This window comes from Poecilia formosa, unplaced genomic scaffold (assembly GCF_000485575.1).
Source record: "Poecilia formosa unplaced genomic scaffold, Poecilia_formosa-5.1.2 Scaffold43, whole genome shotgun sequence".
Lineage (NCBI taxonomy): Eukaryota > Metazoa > Chordata > Actinopteri > Cyprinodontiformes > Poeciliidae > Poecilia > Poecilia formosa.
Genome location: NW_006799982.1, coordinates 966,859 through 991,714, shown reverse-complemented (window position 1 = coordinate 991,714; position 24,856 = coordinate 966,859). Strand labels below are relative to the sequence as shown.

At 37.8% G+C, this 24,856-nt stretch overlaps 1 protein-coding gene across 5 annotated transcripts in view; it reads left to right on the top strand.

Annotated features, from left to right (window-relative positions):
• Positions 1-18,576, top strand: part of plppr2b (phospholipid phosphatase related 2b) — a 51,971-nt gene extending 33,395 nt beyond the window's left edge. For 3 of the 5 annotated variants that reach the window (XM_016671327.1, XM_007551637.2, XM_007551638.2), the window contains 5 exons: positions 8,155-8,275; positions 8,843-9,093; positions 12,044-12,220; positions 14,441-14,574; positions 14,771-18,576. In XM_016671327.1, coding sequence (XP_016526813.1) covers positions 8,155-8,275; positions 8,843-9,093; positions 12,044-12,220; positions 14,441-14,574; positions 14,771-14,879 — 792 coding nt within the window. In that variant the 3' untranslated portion in view covers positions 14,880-18,576. Of the gene's footprint in view, positions 1-8,154; positions 8,276-8,842; positions 9,094-12,043; positions 12,221-14,440; positions 14,591-14,770 lie in introns of all 5 variants that reach the window. The other 2 variants (XM_016671329.1, XM_016671326.1) reach the window with 1 other exon arrangement.
• Positions 18,577-24,856: the final 6,280 nt, after the last annotated feature.

Below are 24,856 nucleotides of genomic sequence, written 5' to 3'. Positions count from 1 at the left end.
TTAAGTTTAAATGGTACGAGCACTTTTACAAGGCTGCGAACATGATCGTATTTTTTTTTTTTTTTTTTTTTTACAAGCCAAATTCTGGAAAATTTGGTGTTCAAGTCAATGCTTTGACCTATAGCCACACAGCTGTAGGTCTTTTGGGGTATATCTCTAACAACTTCTCACATCTTGAAACAAAACCTTAAAATTCTTGCCAGGTGGACTTTGACTGGACCGTTTGAACACATTGATCATAATTTCAGGAAAACATAATACTAGGAAACCATAAGATTGTAATTACATTGTTGAATAACTATTAAAATGAGTTAAAGTTTTCTTCCTTTTGTATCTTCACAATGACTTCATCACTGTCCCTGAACGTTCTAGTCTTAGTCAGAAAGATATTTTTTCAGTTCAGCATACATGACTGTAAAAACCTTGCAAGAGGTCAAATGTATTGTTGCTTTATCGAGTTTTAATGCAAGGGCTTACCAATAGTGCAACAAAGTAATGTGGTAATGATTGTGGTCCAGCATGTTGTGCAGTTGTATGTTTCGGGCCTGGTAGAAGATGAACCTCTACACCAGACTGAAGCGTTTTTCAGTTTCTAGCAGATTTTATTTGGTTTAAGTTTAAATGGTGCGAGCACTTTTACAAGGCTGCGAACATGATCGTATTTTTTTATTTTTTTATTTTTTTTTACTTTGTTTACCTGGTTCTCTGTTTGTTCAAATCAATGACTATTTGAAAGTCGGAGACGGGGAGAACACAGCAGACAGACGAGAATTCAGCAGTAGTAATGCTTATGAGATGGAGCATTGGGAAGAGGGGCAGGGATAATAAGAGATAATCTCAGCTTTACCCCATAGCTGCCAATCAGACTGCACGGAGGAATTAAAGATGAAGACGGCAGGGCACAGAGCCCCATGTTGCTACGCCGGTCCAGCGAGCTGTTCCCACCCTGATAGCCTGTAAGACGCATTCTAACCCATAGATGAGAACCCTAATCCGGCTGTACTCCTGGTGTATTGCGGAAGATTAGCTGGAAGGTCTCCTCCCACACCGATCAAGGATGCCTTCCTTTGTTCCAATGAGGAAAGAAACTTGACTTGTGTGGAGAAACATCGGATCCAGGGCAGAGGACCGATAACGCACAAATGGGACAAAGAAAGGGAGAGACTGAAGCACAGAGAGGAAACGACAAATAAAACGGGAAGAGATTGGGGTCATACCTCACACCGCAGAGAAAACATTTCTGAGTGTAACAGGATTTCAACCATGTGAAGGGACGGTGGATAGAACCACAGAGAGGCAAGTGAGGACACTTTCTATTTGTATAAAAAGTGAAAAACAGACGAAAAATAGGAAATGCTTTTGGTAGCCCAGTTTCTCCTCCACAAAGATCAGGGAAAACTGCCCTACAAAGCTCTGAATAAAGGCAGGGTGAAACTGAGAGGAGGAGATGGATAGAGAGAGTGGGTGATGCTGAAGGAGCTACATTGTCATGGTTACCATCAGTAGCATATGAGGTGTGCGTGCGTGCATGCATGCGCGCGTGCGTGCGTGCGTAGCCTTGTCTTTTCTACATTGAAAGAGCTATTTTCCAACAAGTAGTATGCTGTCCTTATGGGACCCAAAGTCCTGTCCCATAGGAAGAGCTGCTGTTTCTGGGTTAGGGGTCAGGTTTAGGACTGAGGTGAGGTTATTTAGGTTAGGTTTAGGGATCAGTACAAAGGACAGGGTTAGGTTATAGAAATGAACAAAAAAAATGTATGAAAGTCGATGCAAAGCTCTCATGAAGACAAAAAAGGTACATTATCGCTGTGTGTGTCTGTGTGTGCAGCCAAAGTAGAGCACTGGGCTGCCAATGTCAACATGTGCCACGTGATTTGTGCAGATGCTTCGTATAAATTCAGCATAATCCTCTGCAATCTTCTGTTTCTCTCCAGTTATTATTCATGATGCGTATCAATCCTGACGTCATTATCAGCGAGTGGATTATCGAGACACGCTGCATCAAAGTATATGAATATTGTAGAAATAGCTCCAGCAAACGTCTCCAACATCTGCAGCAATAAAAACTGCAGCTACACTCGCGTTTATTTTCTCACTCCCACATAGGCTTCCATGTTTTATCCCTCTTTTTTTTAACGTTCTGACGTCAAATCTGCTTTTAATGCTGCATCACTTGATAATGATTGCTGGAATTACTCACAGTGCCCGCTGTGTGTATATTATGCTCTTCTAAGACACAGTTGGAGATCTCTGTGTTCCTATCACTTTGTTTCTCACTTTATACGCCTTTGCATGCTTGCAGGTTTGTCACTTATACAAAGTAATTCTTCACTGAACTTCCAGAATACAGCTGTTAAAAATCGATGCCTATAGAGGTTATTATCACTTACTTGTTGACTTCTCTATTGTCTCGCCAGATTTTTTTGAGGGGGTAAAAGGTTTCTAGCTTAGTTTGATGAGCTCCTGTTTTTTTTTTTTTGTTTTTTTTCTTTTTGTTTGAGTTTGTTCTTCAGCTTTGTCAGCATAAAATACCCGCAGTGTCTCCTCTCTCAAAGGCGGAGGCACATGCGAGATTGAACTGCCATCCTTTCACAAAAGTAGAAAATAAAAGGGAGCCAATTAGGGCCTCTGGTGCTACCTGTTTCCCTGAATGTCCTCTCAGCTTATATATATGTATATATACTTGCCAGACTTTAGAAGTTGCACTAAAAATGACTCCAGAGCTGCTCCCATTCTCTCCTGTGAAGACACACACACACACACACACATTTGTACCCAGTCTGGAAAGGCTTGTAAAATCAAGAATTGGATTCAAGTATTTTTCAGGTGTTGATGAGTATAGAAAAATAAACTATTTCCACTTCACAGTACAAACATGGCAACCGATTTTCTGAGAGATCAAAACATTGATATGTTGTGCCTGTGACCAGGAAAATCCTCCGAGCTTTTCCTATTGAAACTGTGGGAAAAGCAAGAGAGCAAACAAAACAGCTGAGAACCGACAAAGCATAAATGGGTCACCATCAGTCCGAACTTTGATCTGAAGATGATATACGTTATGTCAAGAAATCTGTTCTGACACTTTGCATAAACTTTGAGTCTTTGAAATACGTTTAATATTGACTTTACTAGACTGAAAGAAGGTCAAACAATATTTCTACCGAAGCGTTTGTGAAAGTAAAAATGTGTCTTTTCAAACCCTTAGGCCTTGACTTGACCCTGTCTCAAAAGCATTGATAGTTCCAAACCTTGAAACCAAACCCTGCATTTATTAAAACTAATTTCTGTTCAATTCAGTGATACATGATTGATTCCAAAGGGAAATTAAATGCTGACATAACTCAAACCATCCAAGTTATGTTTGCATCATTTAAGAGCACAGACTCGACTGGTGTAAAAGTCTACAGGTTCCTTCAGCGCCTATTTGCTACCACATAAAAGATTAATGTATTAAGAGTTTCATTACTGTCACCTTTACTGTTAATATAGACACTGTTCATGTTTCAGCTGGTTACTATGTAATCACCAGACCGATGTCTCTTAATCCTGGTCCTTGTGTGTGAAAGGAGGGAAACACCTAAAACATGCAGGGCAGTGATCCCTTAGGGCCAGGACTGAGAAACACTCCACTAGACATGAATAAACACATGAGCACAGTTCTGTCGGTTCTCCTACACTTCACGTCTCTCTGACTTTGACTCCTTTATAAGACATTGGATCCAAGAAACTGTATCCTTACAGAGCTGTTTGAAAATAGATGCATGAAAATTGACAACATGTCAGAGCCTGGGATGGTTGGGGTTTACAATCTCAAAGCCAGGCTGGCAGAAAATTAACAGAAACATCAACACTTGAGCACTAACAGTTACCTAGAAATGTTAGAATACAGGTGCCAGATATTCTGTCAGAAAACGTTGCTTTAAATGAGCCCTTACAAACAAGCAAAAACAAAATCAGAGTTGGGTTTGGCCTCTTTGTGTACTTGCAATCCACATTTTGTATTTGAATGTTTTCTGCACCTGTGTCTTGCACTCATGCTGGTTTTGCATCCTGGTGCCCTGCAGAGATCACTCTTCAGAAGCATTGTTCCAGCCTTATTTTTTTTTTCTTACAAAACAGAGACTTGGGGAAAACATCCGCCGGCTGATAATAACTAAAGTTGCTTTTGTTTGCTCTGCTTTGACAAAATCCTGAAACCAATTTAGAAAGTACACCATTAGCCTTAGACAACTTAGTGATGTTGTGATAGATTTTTTCCTTTCTAATGTAAGTCTGTTACTGTGTTATTTTAGGATTCTAAAAACTACACATAAGTCCAAATAATAAAAAGGAGACTGCTTTCTTTCCTGCACAACAAAGCTTTGCAGAAGCCTTTGTGCACATCTGACACTTTTCAGCTAACCTATAGAAAGTTCTTCCTTGTTTTGTTGTATTTTTTAGAAGAGCTCGTGGTCTTATATGTGTGCGCAGTACCGGTAAAATGTTTGTCATCTTGTAAAAGATGAGGGGGTATTTGTAGTTAACCTCATATCTCATTGAGACCTCATTTCTCCTACTCCTAAAAAGTGAATGGATATTATCATTAGTTAATGCATACTTTCATGTAATTTGTGAAATTAAATGATTTTCTGTTTATTTTACAACGAAATCCAAACTGTGCGAACATATATGTTATCCTGGGCCTTTCTACATGGAGTTTGAAAACTCTCCCTGTTCATGCATGGGTTCTCTCCGGGTACTCCGGCTTCCTCCCACTGTCCACAGACATCATGACTTTTAGGTTAAATGGCTGCATGATGTTAGAAAACTGTGTGATTGTAATGTTTTTGGTAACTACAACAACAGTGATATCATTTGTGATAAATGCAAAAGTTTAGTGTTTTTGGAGGTTTTTTTCTGTGTCTGGTGTGAGACTCCATTCAACAGGCTGAATCTTACATTGCCGTGCAAAGTGTGTGGTATTCGCTCATAAGACTTGGAATATATTAGCCGTGCAATAACACAGTCCTGTGTGATGTTAACATTACACACTCTGACAACGCAGTGATATTTTGCAGCCGCAGTATGGAGTCATTTTCCTTATATACAGACAGTAATAACACTGTGAAGTAGCTTGGAAGAGAATATTTGATCCAGCTGTTTTATCTCTGGCAACCACAAGTTCAGCCAAACTGCCCGCAGCATAATACCACACCACTTCCAGCTTCAAGGATAAGGATGTGAGGCTGAGTCAACCCCCCTGAGCTAATCTTCTTGTAGAAACAAATAAGTCAAATGTGGGAGAGGATAAAATTAAAGCGCTGTCATAACACTGGCTGCTTCCACCTTATCATACATGGACTTTTCTGCTTAGCTGATGAAGTTTTGCTCTTCCTAGTATCAGTGTTTGCATGGATGCCAGTGTCGTGTGTCTATGTTGTCCTGTGATGGACCGGCAATCTGTCCAGCTCCACCTCTGACCCTGCAAGCTTAAAATGATTTTGACGATTGATGGATAGATGGAAAAGTGTTAACTTGAGATCTCTAGAAAAGTATTGGATGGTTTAGAGCTACACAATACATTATTTCAAATCACAAAACTCACAAAACTTTCCACGTGTACAGTGTTGTGCGAAAAATATTCATCTAAAAGTCCTGCTAACTGTCCAAAATACACCTCGATCTGGGGGAGGAACACCTCTGCACCAAAATGATACAAAAATAGTTGGACGCCAAAATGATTTTAAGCTTCTTCCACCGCCTGCAGTTCAGCCTCAGACATCTGGTATCGATCTGTCCTTGTGAGTGGTGCATTGAGCTGGTCCAGGTTAAAGCAACACAGCAAGTGTCCACAAGATTCCAAAGTCAATATCATGTTTTAATTCACATATTGACGTACTGGCGCTGCAAACCGAAGGGGTTCGCTATGATTTAATTTGTTTCTGGTTAAAGTTTTTAGAGGCTTGCCAATACATTGGAAGTCCAGAAGTGTTGGCTTTCTATACATCCATGGCACATAAGGAAAACATTTAAAATATCTTATATTGTATCCTTCCTGTACGTAAAATATCAAATACAACAACTTCAAGTAGAAGGAACTGTTCATTGTTGAAAAATGCAATAATCCTGGACTGACAGGTCACTTTGATTTTAAATAAGGTGAGCGATTTTAACAAGAATTTATTGTAAATGACACAACAAAATACAACAATCGACACTTCTGAGGTGTGGGAAAATATTTCAATTTGCAGTTAAGCTGAAATAAAAATAGAAGGCTCGATATAGCTGCTCTGTAGTGGCCCTGTGATCCATCAGTCCCCTACAAAGCTGAACCACTGAGACAGAGCGGCCTCCTCATTTATCTGAACCCCTGGCGAGAATTTGTAGATTCCAGTGCAGTTGCATGATGTCATTCTGTAAAACTATTATATTAAAAAAGAAACCTTTTTTTTTTATCAGAAGTACATTTATTTCCCATGTTAATGAGGTCATGCAGAGTGTGATAAAGGAATTGTATTATAATTAATATTAATAATGATACAACACTGATAGCATTCAAATTCTGTCAAGTAAAAAAAAATTGCAAATTCAACAGGTCTTGGTAATGTTTTTTTTAAGTTTTTGAAATAATGAGGGACCTTGGATAAAAAAGGTGAACTATGCCAGAAAACAAAAACATAAGTAATCAGGCCCTTTAGCAAAATATTCAAAATCTTGGTTATTATACACATAATCAACCTGCCTTTACAGCCATCTTAGTCAAAAGGCGTAAACCCTAAAGAGCATTTGTGTGGCGAGTTGAAGAGCAGAAGAGAAGATGAAAGATTGAACCTTGCAAACCTTGTCTAAGATTTATTAAGATGAGATGAGATCATTTATTAGTCTCCCATAGGAGAAATTTGCCTTGGAAGCAGGGACAAGACTGCGGCAATAAGAACAATACAATACAACAATAGACAATGGCCATAAATACATAAAAGTAAAAATACATAAAAGCCCAAATGTTAGGTCGGCAGTACATCCCTATAACCATCTCATTTCCATCTCATTTAATCTTGTGAAATGTTAAAAGAGAGGACTCTTGTGGTGTTCTTGTTCTTTCTGATAGAAACAATTTTGATGTCGCAACCGCAGTAATGCTTTCCAGTTTGCAAAGAAATTATAATGCAGCATTTTCAGGGAAAATGTTGAACTCTTGTGGGACAAGAATCACATTCAGACACATCAAAGTACTGTAAACATCATTAATTTCTCTAACATGCATAATTATCGCCTTACAGTGCTTCTTGTACCTTTAGGGTCACCTCTTAAATACTGAAGACGCCATAACTAACGCTACGCAAGCCCAATAAGCATCAATGAAACTTCCGCTGGCGGCTTTTAGTTCATAACATCGGGGCCAACGTAGCGTTCATCTGTCACACTGAGGGCAAGGAGCCTCGGTGCATTAGCATCATCCCACGCTCCTTGCGCAGAGCCATCCATATTGTATGAGCATGTAACCTACATCCATCCACGCCTCTGTCAGCCGATGTCCCCTGACGAGACAAAATCCATAAGCGGACCGTAATGGTGTTCGCGAATGTGTGGCTCGGTGTTTAGTCAGTTTATTCCCCTGTCAGAAGAAATCAAGGTCCTGCTGGTTTAGCTTGAAACATTTCATGCTGCTTTTCAAACGGTTGCCAAACGCTAGGGGCGGATATTTAAATGGCTGCTCCGAATGTGTTCAGGCTCTATTAGTAAAACTGTGGCTATGTGGGTGAACTAAAACATTAAACACTTGGGATATTTTATCTGAATTATATAAGCAATGCCTGGTGTCAGTGGACACTGTTATTTGTCAGTGCTATACAATACAGGGAAACCATTGTTTAACGGAGCACCATCAAATTGTGCATTAAAAGTGAAATAAATAACAGGTCTCCCACTGATTGCAGCGAACGGAAGGTGTTGATGTTGTTAATTCATAAAGGAACAGAAAAGCGGCCACATTGTGGGGGGAATTTTTTTTTTTTTAATCACGGCACATCTGAGGGAGAAAAACTCATGAATAATTTTGCTGCGTAACATATTTATCAGGCAGAATATTCATAGAAGCTTATCAGCCCTCAACCATGCTCTTTTAGCTTCTTCTTACTAAAAGTGTTTGACTCCACTTTGCTTGTTGCGTCCCAGATTCTGATCGGGGAAGTGACGAGCTTCTTTGTGAAGACGGAGGGATCTCAGGAGAAGACCATAGTGACCGCTGACTGCTGTTACTTCAACCCTCTCCTCCGAAGGATCGTACGCTTTCTAGGTCAGTCTCGGTCCCGCTGCTTATGCATTGCCTTCAGTGTGTTTTATTGGGATTTCCTGTAACAGTAACACATTCAGTTAAGCCCCTAATTATCTGTTTCCTCGGTAGATTTAGCTTTAAATCTTTTAAGTCTTTTAATTTTGACTGAACGTAATAACATGTTGACGTGGTCCAGCAGAATTTTACATCATAGAAGATGAAGCAAAAAAGCTGATCAGCAATTATAAGAAGGGTTTGATGTCAATACGGTTTTTACTAATCACTAGTCAATATTATTTAAATAAATATTTTGAAAACCATCCATTGTTTTCATTCATCTTTATAATTATGCACTACTTTGTATTAGTTTATTGCATAGATTCCAATAAAATATATGGACAGTTGCAGAAGTTATGTGACAAAATATGGAAAACGTTAAGCGGTATGAATATGTCTGTGTTGCATTGTATGTAGCACAAAGCAGCAATTTTTTATTTTATTTTTTTTACTCTCCAAAGGCTTGTTTCTGATCCTTAGTCTTGCCACGTATCCTCTTATCTTTATTCATTTCCTCTCTTGTTTTCCCAGGTGTCTACTCCTTTGGTCTCTTTGCCACCACCATCTTTGCCAATGCCGGTCAAGTGGTGACAGGAAACCAGACGCCTCACTTCCTGTCCGCCTGCAGACCAAACTATACAGCTCTGGGCTGCCAGTCTCCTCTGCAGTACATCACAGAGAACCGAGCCTGCACAGGAAACCCTTTCCTGGTGGTCTCCGCTCGCAAATCCTTCCCGTCCAAAGATGCAGCGCTCAGCTTTTATTCAGCCATCTACACAGTGGTAAGAAATCAGATGTCAGGGAATTGGTGACGGGGGTTGGGGGGGAACTCATAGGCTGGACCGATTTTGAAAATGAAGAATCTTCCTTGAATGTAACACCATAAAGAGGTTTCTTTTTTTATTATTATTCAGCCTTCGCTGTTGAGCAAGTTCATTCTTAACAAGAACTTGTTTTAGATTCAGCTCACAGGTTAAAACTGAATTTATTCATGTTCACAGTTTACCACCTACAAGGACTGAATTCACATTCAAAATATGAACTAGTTCTTGTTCAATCTAAATATTTCATACGATGCAAAGTTTGAAGGAACATGCAGGTGATGATTAGTGTGGTTGAAGATTCAATTTCATTGCTCTGCTCTCCTCTGCTGTGCTTCCAAACACACCTTGAGACTCCCTGACTCAAGGTCAGGGAGTCTCAATTGCTATTGTGTAGGATCCACACAATAGCAATCAAACATGGGAACCGAAATAAAATATGCAAAATCTGTAGGTTTTTACAGTTGGCACATAAAATTGCACTTTATTCTGTGAAGTTCCTCTGGAGAGTTTTCCTATATGAAAGGATTTGGATTTTATATCGAGACTTTGACTAGGTCATTCCAAAATATATCTTTTTTTCTTTTTATATAAAAGACTTGTTGTACTTTTAGAAGCTTTTTCCCTTAATAAATGAAATTATCATTTGCCATGAGAGATTTGCTAGTTGATCTCAGGTATTAAAATGGGATAGAAATAAGGAAAAACAAAAGCAAACTGAAGGGGGCAAATGCCTTTTTTAGCACTCTAGCTAAATTTTCTCCCAACAGTGTGCTTTGAATCTTTTTGTTTACGCCTGAATAAAGAGCTCCTCAATGACAGCAGGGAGAAATGTGTTCAGCTTATGTTTGTAATGTAGAAAAATACAGTCATTCTAAAGTTCTCCAAAACTTCCTTTCAGTAAGTTGCAGCTGCATCACAGATGGATGATTTCTGAGTGGTAGTTCAGATGCGACTGTCAGGCGGTTGTTTGTCTGTAAAGTAGATAATAGCCTGATGCGGAAATGTCTAAAAGTGAATAAAAAGATAGTTAGTCAATAAATTAATTTTAGAAGACAATTTATTAAAATATATATATTTTTATTGTACTGCATATATTACATGCTAAAGTTCTGAGTGGTCCTATTGAATATAGAAAGATTTCCATCAAAGTTCTGCATGCGTTGTGTCATCCTTGGCAGTTAGAAGATGCTCTTCATTTTCCTGGGTAGTTTTACACATTTCCATGAGAATCCTTAGACATATTTTCTTGCCAGTGGGTTTTCAGTTTGCTTTCAGAGGCTGCCAACAGCTCCATAATTACAGAGCTGCACCTCGGCTTCCTCAAAGTCTCTGCCAATCAGAAGAGCTCTGGCTTTTAGGAATGTGATCCTTGCAGAAAAAGCTGGCATAAAATGACAGATTAGCAAAAAAGAAAAAGGAGTTAATAAACAGAGGATCAGGAAAACCTTTTCTTTGCAAGTGTGAGTAATGCAGAGCTTCTCGAGTAAAGTCCCAGGTTAAGTTGGCTTTAAGTCTCATTATGCATAATTTTTCTGTTATCGTGTTGAATTTAATTCTGCTGAGGAAGAATACCAGAAAACACTGTTTTTGTCCTGATAAACTATATTTTTGAAGACGTTAAGTTTATCATCTGTTAGGTAAGCATTACTATAGTTTACTGAGTATACAGAATAAAAGGCTCGGTAATGATAATCAGTTATTCCTATAACCAATAAAATATATGTATATCCTTTGCATGTGGCCCGTCAGCAATACTTTATAAATACTAAATGCTCAGACATTAGCAATAACTGATTATTGAAAATACTAAAGAACATCTCAGTAATGTTTGTAACAATTTATATACATTTCCAGAAATTCTTACATTTGAATATTAAAGGTACAGCACAACAAAAGGAAACTCTAATCCAGACCTATCAGGTGGATTGAAACAGGCACAGTTGATACATTTTTAGGATAACCTCTGCTGTACAACTACTATGTCATTTATTATTTAACTGAAACTAAGTGTGTGAGAGCCCAGCTCTATTCCTTACTGTTCCCATAAAATTTTACAATGTTAGTAGCAGCCAGTTGCACTCCCTGACCTCATCATCAAGTCTGAATACCTCTATAAAAGCAGCGGTTATTACAACTTGCTGATTTAAGACTTGAAGGAGTGCTTAAAACAAAAAATTACTGAAAATGTCAGTAATTTTTATTCCACTTTAACATGCCCTGGCCTTTTTCTTAAGGGAGCTCTACCATTCCCATGGCATGTTCTGGGCTTAATGCAGGTTTTTCAATAGGTATACATTTTTCAGTGTATTCCTTCATGAGAACCAGATCTGTTTAAAAAAAAAAAAAATCATCCAAAACTTCTGCCCCAGATGCCCAGGTTTTATTTCCCTTTGAGATTAATAAAGAACTGGATTAAATCAAATACGGTGTATATGTATTATCAGTAGTCATCGTAGCCTTATCTTAATGTAACAAACCGAACAGAGCTCATCATCAAAGATAAATCAAAAAACTAGTGGGAGTACGCAAAATGCTGCTCAGCAAATTATTATTGAGGAGGGCAGAGATATTGTAGAGCTTTTTTCAATAAGATATAAATTCTAAAACATGTGTTTTCCCCTTTTACATTGTTTTATTATTTTTTGAGAGAGGCTTGTCTTCTTTCCTATTTGGCAGATGAAAATGATTTTATATCAGTTTGTGTGAAACCACTCAGTGGCTGCAAAATGACTGCAGATTGCGTCCTCTTGTGGCCTGATCAAGATGCACATCCTGCCGAGTCAGTAAGACTGCGGCACCGTCTCATCGTCTCAGCCGGATGACTCAAGCACCTAAATCTAAATATAAAAATGTTTTTTTGTTTTTTTTTCTATTCTTACATATTCTTGTGACTATGTTTGTTATACAGATGTACGTGACGTTGATGTTTCGGACCAAAGGAACCCGTCTGATGAAGCCCACCCTGTGCCTGGTGCTGCTGTCTCTGGCGGTGCTGGTCGGCGTGGTGAGAGTGACGGAGCACAGGAACCACTGGAACGACGTCCTGGCCGGTTTTGTCACAGGAGGGGCCATCGCTGCATTCCTGGTGAGGGGGAGCAAAAAGAGAGACGGTTGCAAAAAAAAGAAAAAGTGTAACATTTCTCCTTAAATTTGACAAGAAAGCCTGTGGATCTGGTTTTTAACACCTTCAAAAATATTAAGTTCTTACTTCAAATGTTGTTGAGAAATTTTGACAGATCTCTTAGGATCCCGCAACAGTTTTCAATTAGGTTCAGGTCTGGGTTTGACTAGGCCATTGTAGCCTTCTTTATCAGACATTCTGTTGTATATTTTTTGATTCAGCCTACATCAAGCCATTCACTATGTCAGTGTTGGGAATGAATAGGAGATTGTTAAAGAGAAAGAGACAAATTTAAAGGTATCACATTGCAAAATCAAATTTCTTGGAAATGATGTTTGATATATAAGGCATTTTTATATCAACTGAAAGCTTCTATAGTTAGTTGATTGTGCTTTAAAACTGCATTATGTGCAGTTTTAAAGCACAATTATTATTATTATTATTATTATTATTATTATTATTATTATTATTACTACTACTACCATATCATTGGATAATATTCTGATGCACTTCATATGCGCTACAGGTGGCCATACTCACCGTGGGGTTTTTACCACCGGTGTTGCACCATAAGTCACCCCATGGACAATTTAGTAGGCGTGTTTTTGTCATTGCAGATTTAATTAACACAGTTAAGCATAAATACAGCCACCTGTTGAATGGTTTTCTCCTGTTTTAAGTGTATCTACTTTAATACAGACCTAATTGAAACTCTACAGTTTGTAGAGAGCAACTTGCTCCTTTGTTTCTTGGTTTAAAAAAAAAAAGCATAACTTTACATAGGAATCTAATAATCTTGTATAAACAAAAAATATGCTGCACACTAGTTTCAGTCATTTATGTGGCTTAATTTGCACCATTGTTTGTCCAAACTTCTTTTTCAGTCAGGAATAAGAATTTAAAATATAGAAAAATCAACCGATTTAAGGTGATTATCTTGGAGATGCACCAGTCAGATGTTTGTAATCAGTTTCTAATCAGGTGATATTTATCCTGCCAGTTTCAAGTCATTCAAATTTCTCTTTAAGAACTATAAAATAGTTGTTGTTTTTTTCCATGAACTATCATGAATTATTTATATTAGTAGCAGAGGCAACATTAAGTTGTGTTTGAAAGAGAGCAAGCATACAAAACAGAGTGTGACTGACATTTTAAAATAAGAAAAACAAATGATTATAGAGTGTAGCATCTCATATTGGGGATTAATGCAGTTAGTGGAGCTGACATTACTGAAGCGGCAGTCTTTGTCTGACTTCCCTAGAGAATGTAGATCCTTATCCTAACTCCAGGATTTCTTGAAGGCTGTTGACCTTTAAAAATCCAGCATGTTTTGTGGCAGCCAGAGGTTGAAAGGATAAAACAGAACAACTTTTCTGTAATACATGCATCCTTCCTTCTCTGTTTCTCCCTCACAACCAAAAGGAACTGCAGACATGGACTGACGTGTTACTGAGAATACAGTTTCCTTTGGAATAGCTTCTTTCACCTTTTGTGTTTCATCATATTTCAGTCTGAAAAAGCATGTAGATACGGTGCATTCAAGATTTTTCAGTGGTATTCAAATTCAGTTAAAGTGAAAATTGTCCAATTCCAGTGGATCTCCTTGTGCATCTTAATGTCTTCCCTTGCAACTTGAAAGTACTTAGTTGCCTTTTTAAATATCTGTTTTACCAAATAAAGTTAAAGTTTGATTCAAGAACATTCTTAAATGATTAGTATGGTGTCAGGAAGCGTTGATATCTGAGATCTGCCTCTTTTTTTTTTTTTTTAATCGATACAGACTTCCTGTTTTGCTTTGATGAGTGACCCACAAATTCTGACTCTAAAAAGCTTAAGACACATAGTAGTCTTTAATCCAACATAAAATTACAATATTATGCTTTTTAAGATGTGTAACTTACCTTTATTTAATCATTTACTTTAAAGAAAAGTACATGATGCTGGTTGACACATTAATAGTTTTGCTCATTTTCAGGTTCTCGGTTATTGAGCTGTGGATCTCAGTTTAACATGTTTCAGAACAGAGGTAGTGTGAAGTTGTTCTGATTGATCCCAGCAGAAGGGAGAGATGGGGACATACTTGGAGCTAAACTTTGTCCATTAGAAAGCTGTTGTTGAAAAAGAGAGAATATATATATATATTTTTTTTAACTTTCTACTCATTTCTTGTCTCCTCTCCATCAGGTGTCCTGCGTGATCAACAATTTCAAACCAACTAAGCTAGCAGTGCCGACTCCGCCTCCCCCGCCACAGCGCCCTGAAGCCCCCATCAGCCTGCCTCTGATCAGCCTGCCCCGCGTGGAGAGTCCACTCGAAAAGTTAAGTGGCTTCCAGGTAAGGGGTGAGGTGTATTAAGAGTATTAAACCGGAATGACTTGAATTCTTGGTTGCCTCTTTGAATCTGATTCCTGAATGGTTTGGATTTTTTTAGCCTCATGTTGACGCTGTAAATTCCAAAATGTTTTAAAAGTTTTCCTAATTTATTTATTTTTTTTCCATCTTTCTCCTTCTTAGGCTCCAGGGCTACCATATTCTGAGATCACATGACCATCAGCCAACCCTGCCCCCCGCCCCACCCGATGTGCTCCTCCCCTCAAGACGTTGCCTCACCAGCTCAGTCTAGACCTGCCCCGTGAAATCCCCCTGCCCTGCCCCGCCCACCCTGAAGGACGAAAACCTCTGAGGCGAGTCAAATCCACGCAGGTGTGAGGCTTCACTAATCACAGAGGACAAAGCCTGGAGCCAACGGGGAAACAAAGACCTGTCGTCCTCTCCCTGCGATGCTATGTTTTGTCCTTCAAGATGGCCGCCCTTTTCTCTTGGGTGTAAAAGATCCATGAAAAGACTCTTTAAGCCCAGAGCTGTTAAAGCAATACTGTGTCCTGTTTCCTTGCGGTTTTCCACAAAGATTCAACGGTGACTCTAAAGACTGTTGGCTGGTGATGACTTGATATTTCCAATCAAATAGAAACAAAAAACAAACAAAAAAAAACTCAGCTGAGCTGAGGGTCACAAGTGGATTTTCCTCAAGATCATTTTTGTTATACTCAGGACAATTAGGGGAAACAGCTGAAAGAAGACCTTTATGTAATAATGCCGGTACCGTTGAGTGACATGGAACAGATTTTAGGTTCTGTACACAAGGAGAGATGTTGTCGTCGAGCGAAGCACTTTTGTAAATTATAGCACAGATGAACCAGTTTAAAACTCAGTAAACAATGTTGTAACTTTCAGTTTTGATTTTAATTGTGCAACATGATAGAAGAGCGGTTTATACACACTAGGGCTTTGCTTTTGATACCGGTTTTTCTTTTGTTTGTTCGCTCCTGAATCGGATTGTCATCAACTTTTCAAAACTATAACATTAATGTTGCAGTGTGTTTCAGATGTATGTTAGTTTGATGTCCATGCTGTGCAAAATCTCCATGTGGAGTTTTTATTGTTCACTTGAAGTAAAAAGCATTACTCTTTTAGTACTTCCCATAATCTATTAACCAAATTTATGTCTCATGTTTTCTCTATTGATGCACATCTAAATACATGGCAACAATATGGTACTTCTTACATCTAAAATCAGTTACATTTTTACAAATACATCAAACTGGATTTTAAAGAGAAAAGCTGGCTGCTGTTTGAATTAGGCATGGAGCAGAATAATATTTTCACATTATGATGACCCTGAGTAAAAGCCCCACGGTGTCACAGTATCAAGGTATTTAAATGAGTTTAAGAAACGTGCAATATGATCTAATTGCTTCTATTTAAACTATAGGGTTTCTGCAGGGTTTTTAAAATGTTAATTTAACCCATATTTTTTAAAAAAATACACTGACTTGAAATTAATATGATATGGTATTAACAAAGACCATAAATTTTACTATTTGTACTGTCAGTACATACTTGGGCTTTTGGTTACATAAAACAAAACATGATACAACATTTAAAATACAAAATAAGTAGAGAAAAACAGAAGTTATTCAAGCCTGTCAGAAGTAAGTCAGAAATAATCTTACTGACTTACACCTTCAAGAATCTGAATTAATGAGCTACAACAACATTTCATTTCCTTTTGGGATTAATAAAGTATTTTTGAATTTGAAGGAAAGAAATCTGATAATTAAGCCTACATCAAGATTTTCCACTCGAGGCCTCACATTCCACTATTCACGTCTTAAATCTCTACATTTGTTCCTTCATTGCTTCATCTGTGAAATGTTTTTTTTTGTTATTTTGTTTGTTTTACTAATGTATTGGCAGCACTGATTCGTTCTGTTTGGTGGCTGAGGAATTTAGCGAAATGGAGGACAGCCAACAGCTCTGTAGGAATGAATTATCACCAAACCCTCCAACTAAATCAAATTTTGCTCTGTAATTTTCTACATTTTAATTTGCTTAGGCAACTAAAATTAAATAGTTCTAGCTGCCTTACCTACTGCCAGCTCCTCTGTCATGAATAGGTGTTTGCTTAACAAGGTTTGGCTTAAAAACTGTTTTTGATCGTTGGCCAAAGCCTGCCAGCTACCGTTGACAAAAAGCTTTCTGTGTACTGAGTAAGAAGGAATGATGAAGCGAAGTAACATACATGCCAAAGTAAAACAAGAATGGAAAAACTCTCAAATTTAAGTTATTTTTCACTTGCATTGTAAGGTGAGCAGAATTCCTGTCATTATAAATAAGTGATTCAGATGGACCGACCTTGCATAATAATAATAATCCTTAGTAATCTTAAAAATGTTTTAAATAATGTTAAATTTGAGTGTCTGAAAATTGTTCGTAAATAGAAAACTAACGATTATACCTGCTGCTGCTAAAATGATAACACTGATATTATTTTGGCTAAGATATTTATTGCCTTTCTTGTTTCATTCAAGAGGTTTAATCCCTTACTACCTGAATTTACTTGTAATTATGTAAAAAGCAAATGATGTTTGTTTTATTTTTGATACAGGTGCTAAATAAATAACAGGTTTTTTTAATTGAATAAACCACATAGAGTAGATTCAAATGTAGCTATTTTATATCTAAATTAGCAAAATTAAGCTAAACTGATTATAACTCTAGTCACTAGATGGCAGATGTGTCAGAGTAGAAGTAGTAGAAGAAGAAACAAAACAGCAAAGCTTCTTTTGAAGAAATACAGGGTGAATAAATCAGCAGTTTTCCCACTAAGGACAATTTGTCTCTCAAACACTATATTGATATTCTGGCAAAACTCCATAACTGTCTGTATTTCATTCTACCGAAAATATTTCCAGCTAAATTTCTCTTTTATTCCTTGGAGAGTGAGTGCAGCATGTTGTTAGGCGCAGTGCATCACTTCTGTGGCTCAGAATAATACATTTCTAGTCACTCAAGCACTTTATTTGGCATCTCATAAAAAATAAAAATAAAAAAAAAACCTTCAAGACATGAAAGAGCCATGACAGAAACATTTGACAATTTGAACATTTTTTTTTTAACCCTTGCAATACCTTGATACCTGTGAGCAGGCCATGCCTAATTTGACTGAATCTATCTGGTCCAGTCATTCAAAGGCTTCTCTCCAACATGTTTTCCACACACCGACTGAGTTTATTGGCGGCATTGAGACCTCTGACTTTGGTAGAGTATTGTACAGTGCTTAGGTTTCTTCAAAACATATGATGTTATCATCCAGTTTGTATGGTTTTGATAATGTGAAGCTACCTGAAACGTTCTTGCGGCATGGCGGACGGCTGTAAAGCAGGAATGTAGCTCAGTGGAGAAGAGTTTAAAATCAAGCCAGCCTGCAGTCGATGCGTAATATGGCTCACAGCTGGCTCAGCTCTGCTCAGTTTAAAAGGAAACTGCAGGTTCTTAAAGGAAGAAGAAAGTGTGTTATATACAAAATACGTCCTAATGGGTTTCTTATGTGTGTGTGTGCACTTGCTGTGCGTGTGTGTGTGTGTTTGGACTTATTTAGATCTGCGTGTGTGTCTGTGTGTGTGTGCGTATTTATAATGAGCACATTGTAAGGCAGCACAACTGTTAATTTGGCAGCCTGTTTTTCTTAAGTTAAACTGTCAAAAGTAGCTGCTATAATTACACACTCACATTCGTTTGTAACTGCAGGCCTCTGAAGGACCCCTGCCAAGGTGTCCTATCAATGCCGGTTAAAGCAGAAGGTGCTCATTATAGCTTTGAGATTACCTACAGTATTGTAAGTCTGTTTTTATTTTCTTCTTCTTTTTTTTAAGAAAAAAAAAAGTGACTACACCCCACCTCTGGCGAGATAACGTTATTTTCATGTTAAAGTCTCTGTTTTGTATTTATTTACCAAAATAAACTGCAATTACCACTTAGTGAAGTAAGATTCTTTTATACAGACGCAGATTTGACGTTTTACCACGTTTTACGGCTCCAGCAAGAGCCTTAAAACATTAAATGTAAATTCACAGTGCCTTGCCAGACTATTTGCATTCTCTGATATCTTGGCTGCCTTTTATTGTGGTAAACCAACCCAAAGCGATATGCAGTTGTGAATTCAAAGACAAATTATGTATGGTTTTAATTTTTTATTTTACAAATAAAAATCTGAAAAGTGCAGCATCCATTTGCACATGGCCCTACAGAGTCAATACTTTGTAGAGCCACAGTATTCCTTCTGTAGAGGTGCAAATCATTTAGGGATATCTCTGCCAGATTTGCACATCTATAGGCTGACATTTTTGCTCCCCATATTATTTCTGGATACTGGATTGAACTGTTTTTTTTTTTTTTAGATGTTCAAAGCATGAGATGTTGTTTTAAAACCTAACTATGTTTTGAACTTCTCAGCAATAGTCTGTTGTGTTCCTCAGTCTTCTCTTCGCGATGCTTCTTGTTCACTTATGTTCTCTAACAAACTTCTAAAGGCCGTCACAGCACACCTTTGTTTAACATGACATAAAATCGCAAACAGATGGACTCGGTCGACAAAGGCAGTTTGATTGCATCAGAGTTCACAAATGGACACCATACTTTTCAGATTCATAATTATGCACTACTTGCTGCCAATCTAAAATCCTACTAAAAGCTCTGGCTGTAATGTATTAAAATGTGCTATGGATATTTTTGCAAGGCGCTGTAAATGCATTTCTACTATTTATGCAGCTGTTGCTATTATAGATCACTTACCTTTTACAGACTCCTAGTCTGTATGCATTGCTTTTTTCTGTTTTCACACTACTGCTGATGAAAGCATCGAGGTTACTGTGGCTTTCATTGCCTGGCCCAAGGAGAATATATAAACCAGAGAAGTGAGAGATCAAACCACGGAGCTTCCATTTGGCAGAGAAAACCCTCCTCATCTTGTGCCACAGCCACTCAAATCTCCATTTCCATGTGACATCAACAATAAATCTGTGTTATTTAGGAGTCTCGGTAAGAACTAAAGTGGAAATACTTTTTGTTGTTGTTGTTGCATTGCATGTCACATGAAAATGTCGATGCTGCACTGCCCTAATTTCACACAGTTTAGCATAAACACCACAATAAATATCATTTTTTATTTGACTTCTTACTATTCCTCACGATTGTGCACACAAAGAATGTCCCACAGGACATTAGTCTTTCAACATCAGTCAAAAAAAGGGAGATTAGATTGCAATCCCTTTTAACTTCTCTAAACAAATACAATTTCACGCTGTTCTTGCCTCTGATTGTCTGAGCTTTGATTCGGGCTGCCATAAAAGAAAGATTTCCCCTCTCGTTGCTGTGATCTTGATCAAATGTTTCCTTACTCCGTGTTCTGAAAATAACACATGGGGGTTGGCAGCTTGCAGAAATGATAGAATACCAATACGGTTCAGGTCAGAAGTTTACATACAGTCGTTATTGGCATGAAGGTCAGATTGTATAATGATTTATTTAAACTGTTCTTATCCCAGTGTAGATGACAAACAACTTTGATGGTTTTGTGGATTTTCCCTGATCAAGACATACATGCTCCACTGTATGCACACACCTCATCTAATTGGCATTATTAATTATTACTTGAACATAAATGCTCACACAATGATGGACACATTTTACATTCTGACAAAAAAATCTGACCCTGAGATTGTCAAAATATATTATGTGTGATGGATCAAATATAATCAAATAGATTTACACTGAAAAGTTACTTTTTTGATCGCAAGAATAAATATGTTTTCAGAATCCTCTCATTCCTTAGAAGTGTGCAATTTAGGTTACATGACAAAGAGAATTTACCCCTCAGATATAAAGACTTTTTAAAGATTTAAAACTTTTTAAAAGACTATCTCATTGAATCAGATTGAATATTAATACATTAATATAAATAAGTACCTTATGAATTGGCGTAGTTAATAATACACCTTTGGTGAGGCCTCTCATTCCACTTCCATTTTTTTTAAATTGTTGGTTTCCTGCCACGGATCTCTCTTCTTAAATGCTCAATATCATTAAGGTCAGACCTTTATATTCCAATCACATTAAAACTGAAAATGTGTGCTCCTTAAATCTTCACTAAAACGCCTGCTCATAAATATCCTAATTGTTGCAGTAGGCCACCATGAGCACAGGGTGGTGCTGTTTAACTGTGCTTAATAATAAGAAGGCTTTCAGGGGAAAAAATAAAAAAAATAAAAATAATCACTAGGTTGAAAGCTTCTCGTAATAAACAACAAATTAGGACGCTAAAATGCGAAGAATCCCAAATCTGTGTATCTATTCTCAGTGAGGCCTCTGGTGGACCATAACAGACATTAGTCATCAATCTAATGAAGCAATTTAATGGCAGACACAGAAAATTTCTCTCTTTGTCAGTCTGTCTCACAACTGCCCCGATCTTGTCCCGCCTCCTCTTTGTGTTCCTCTGAATTTGTGGTTGTCAGTCTTGTTAATGACAAGACATATGTACACACACACACAAACACACACGCTCAGACAAGAACTCTCTGGACTCTCGACAACATTATCTTTTCCGGAAATTGCTTCTCAAGCACAGCCAGAGCCCCATTAGAAAAGAAGAGCTCTATGCTGTAACCTTTTTAAAAAGCCATTAGTGATGCACCTGCCTCTCTCTCTGTCTCTCCGTTCCTGTTTGTGTGTCCTATTTGTCTCTCTTGTTAACACTGACACGCACACACACGCATACACACACATTTTCTTTTTTTCTATCCTGATTGCCAAGCATCCTCATTCCCAATCCTATAAACTAACTGCTGAGCCTAATAAACACATTTCCACTCCAATTAGAGTATAAATCTTTCACATCTTTGGGTTCCACCTCAGAGTGCAAACCACTCAATTTAATTATTTGCGTGTGTTATTCTAATGCCTCGTGATTTTTAGGTCCCCTGTTTGGGACATAAATAATCCTCTGTCTCTAAGATTAAATCAACAAAATAATTCATAACTTGCCAAGTCACCAAGGTCAACAGGCAGCACTTCATCCTTAATGAAGAAGAAATTTAGTATGTATTTAATTGATGTAATAACATTTAATGTCAAGTGTCTTGGAAAACATGCTAAAGGCATATTGTTTCAAGAAAACAACAAAGGTGCTCCTTTGCTTACTAAGAGAAGGATCTTAAAGGTTGGTTCTTTTTTTTTAAATTGAGGTTCTGGGAAGTAATTGTCAGTAATTGTTTTTGCTGTAGATGTCATATAGTTTGTGGAAAAGTCAGACAGAAACCCTCATTTAGGCTGATTTTAATAATGTACAACAATTCAAATTGAAAATGACGTCTATAGATTTGCATTTTAGTGAATTACAATGTTATTGAAAAGTTCATTTATTTCCTTCATCAAGTTCTGCAGAGGCCTGCTAACGAGCCATCATTTGATTCAGGTGTGTTGAACCAGAGAAGGAGCTAAGCCATGCAGGGCCTGCAGACTGAACACCCCTGCCTTATAGATTATTTACACCCAGACTGATTTTTTTAAAAGCGTTTACTTCTGTTAAATATTATGTTTTTACACTTGCAGATTGCATCAAACCAAAATTAATTAATAATACAGAACTGAGGACTTATTCAGGACTTATTCAATACTTGAAAGGCTACACGCCGGGTGTGTCCGGCAGGATTCACCCTGGATTTATTCGTGATAACAGGATTTCCTCTGTTTGGCGCTTGCGGATACCTGGCTCATCGACAAATCTGTGACGGACTTGGCCGAACTGGCGAACACTCGGACTGTTGTTGTGGACAGAGACACAAGTTGGATGCGAGTCTTGCTGAGACTCGTAGCCCAACTGAGGACTCTAGAACTCACTAATGGGATGGAATCGATTTTGGAGAAGTTGCTGGTTTCGGTTCAGTAGAACTACCAAACTAATTTGGATAATTGGGAACTGAGATGTATCGGAGAGACTTTATGAAATGAAATGAAATGAAATTTTATTCGAACATGATACAAATACAAATATAAAAATAAAATAGTGCCCAGTAACAAGAAGTGCATAAAAAAGAAGAGAAAATACAGATTTTTTGTTTCAGTTAACATATCATGCTCAAAATGGGGTAGGAAGAAGTGAGAACTTATAAACTCCTTAGGGAAGATTGAAATGTATAATCTACCTGACCTAAGACATTCTGTATCTGAATTGGCTTTCCTGTGTTGCCTTGGAAAGGCTGCATATTTCCAATCTTCTTGAAGATATGTAAACATAACGCTCCTTCCTACCTTGCTCCTTCCTGTTATCCATGCAGCTGTGGAGCTGAGCGCTCCCAAGGACATTCCTCGATAACAACATCTTGTCGGACTTCTGCCGGGAGGCTGAGCAACGTGGTTTCAAGGCCCTGTGATGTCACCGCCTTCATTCATATCTTTGTTTTGCCCTTTGTTTTGTCTGTATGTTGCCATGTGCCCTAATGTGTCCTTTCCTCTTTTTTTATTTTATTTTGTTAGAAACTGTGGAGTACTCACTTTTAACTCAGAAGATTCTAGTTTATTAGTCACTCTTTAGCTTATTGTTTAGAAACTGTAGAGTACTCACTATTTAGATGCAGAGAGACTCCTATTATTGCAACCCACAAGAGGAATTAGAACAAACTTAGAATCCAGAAAAATTCTTCCAGAACAGGAACATTTAGTTTTTATTATTACTTGGTGAGCGTGGAGTACCCATTACTTTTACAAATTTAGAGCATACTTAGAAAGTCCAGAGAATACTTACTTAGACTTATCTAGCAACCCAGAACAGGGATTAGAACAAACTTGGAATCCAGAAAAACTACCTTAGGAACTGCGTTTTAGACTAATATTCTTCCAAACCAGAAAATGAATTAGACCAGAGGATACTTACTTATAATTATCTACCAACTCTGAATATGAGTATCTAGTTTATCTATTTTATTTACTTTAGATCAACATTAGATTATTTTTCTTCTTTTGCTCTTTCCTTTGGTTTGCTATTTTGTTTGTATTTCCTCTTAATTCCTGTAAAGCACTTTGTATTGCCTTGTTGCTGAAAATGTGCTACATAAATAAAATGACCTTTACCTTTACCTATTTTCTAATCTGACCATTTTAATTTTTAATTCACTGTAATGTACCTGTATAGGGCAGGATAATGAAAGTTTACACTTTAAACAATATCAGCTTTGTGACCATTATCTCAACCGAACTTTGTTCATGGCACTGCCCTGCAGTTTTGTTGGATTAGGTCACTCACTGCCTGTGACTCATCAGTCTGCTTAGATTGGCCTGAACTTTTGAATTTTTGTGTGAGGTTGTGGTTTGTGCCACCGCATCAAAAGTGGTACGGTTCTGTACTTTACCGGGTCCTCTAGTTTTTATCTTGAAAGACTGGCTGGTGGCAGAGGTTGTTCTGGAATGAATTTACCAGTGGGAAGGTTTTTTTCATGGGGCCACTTAACAGATCTAGAAGATGTAAAATGTGATTCTGAATCTTTAATTCATTACTATTGAATTAAAGATTCAGAATCACGACAATTGACCTCTGTAGAACGGCTCCAGATGTGTTCTACAGGGGCTCTGAGCCCTGTTGGCCCCTCTTTAGAACCGCCCCTGGCTGGCAGGACTCATGACTCCAGCTGGTACAGCTTACAGCTTTCACCTGTGTAAGCTCCAGTGGAACCACTATTGTACTTTGGCTGAGAAAGCAGGAATTATCTCAGCGACAGTTCTTTGTGAACATGTAAATGATTAACATCCACTCATAGTGTCATGTCCTACAAATATGAAAATGCTTTAGTTAAAATTAGTTCAAATGGCAAAAACTGGCTCAAGCCCAGGTGTGACGTGTTTGCAGCTTCCTGCCCATTTTGAGGATTTCCCTGCCATTTGCCAATCTTTCTTCTCCAAATACTAACAGTAACTTCACAGAACCTCAATGCAAAAAACGGAACCACGACCAAGGTATTTCCACTGGTGAAATTTGCATTTGGACACTGTTAATAAAATATTACTCACACATAGCTGTTTATGCTAAAGACTTGCAGCTGGTATGGAGGGTTCTCCTTCCAACAGAACCGCCACACTAAACAGCAGAGCTAAAATGGAAAAGTTTAGCTTAAAGTATTTTCAAATACACAAGCAGCCCAGTCAAACTCCTGACCTTAATCTATTTAAGAATCTGTGGAGAGACTGAAAAATGTTTGTCTTGATTTT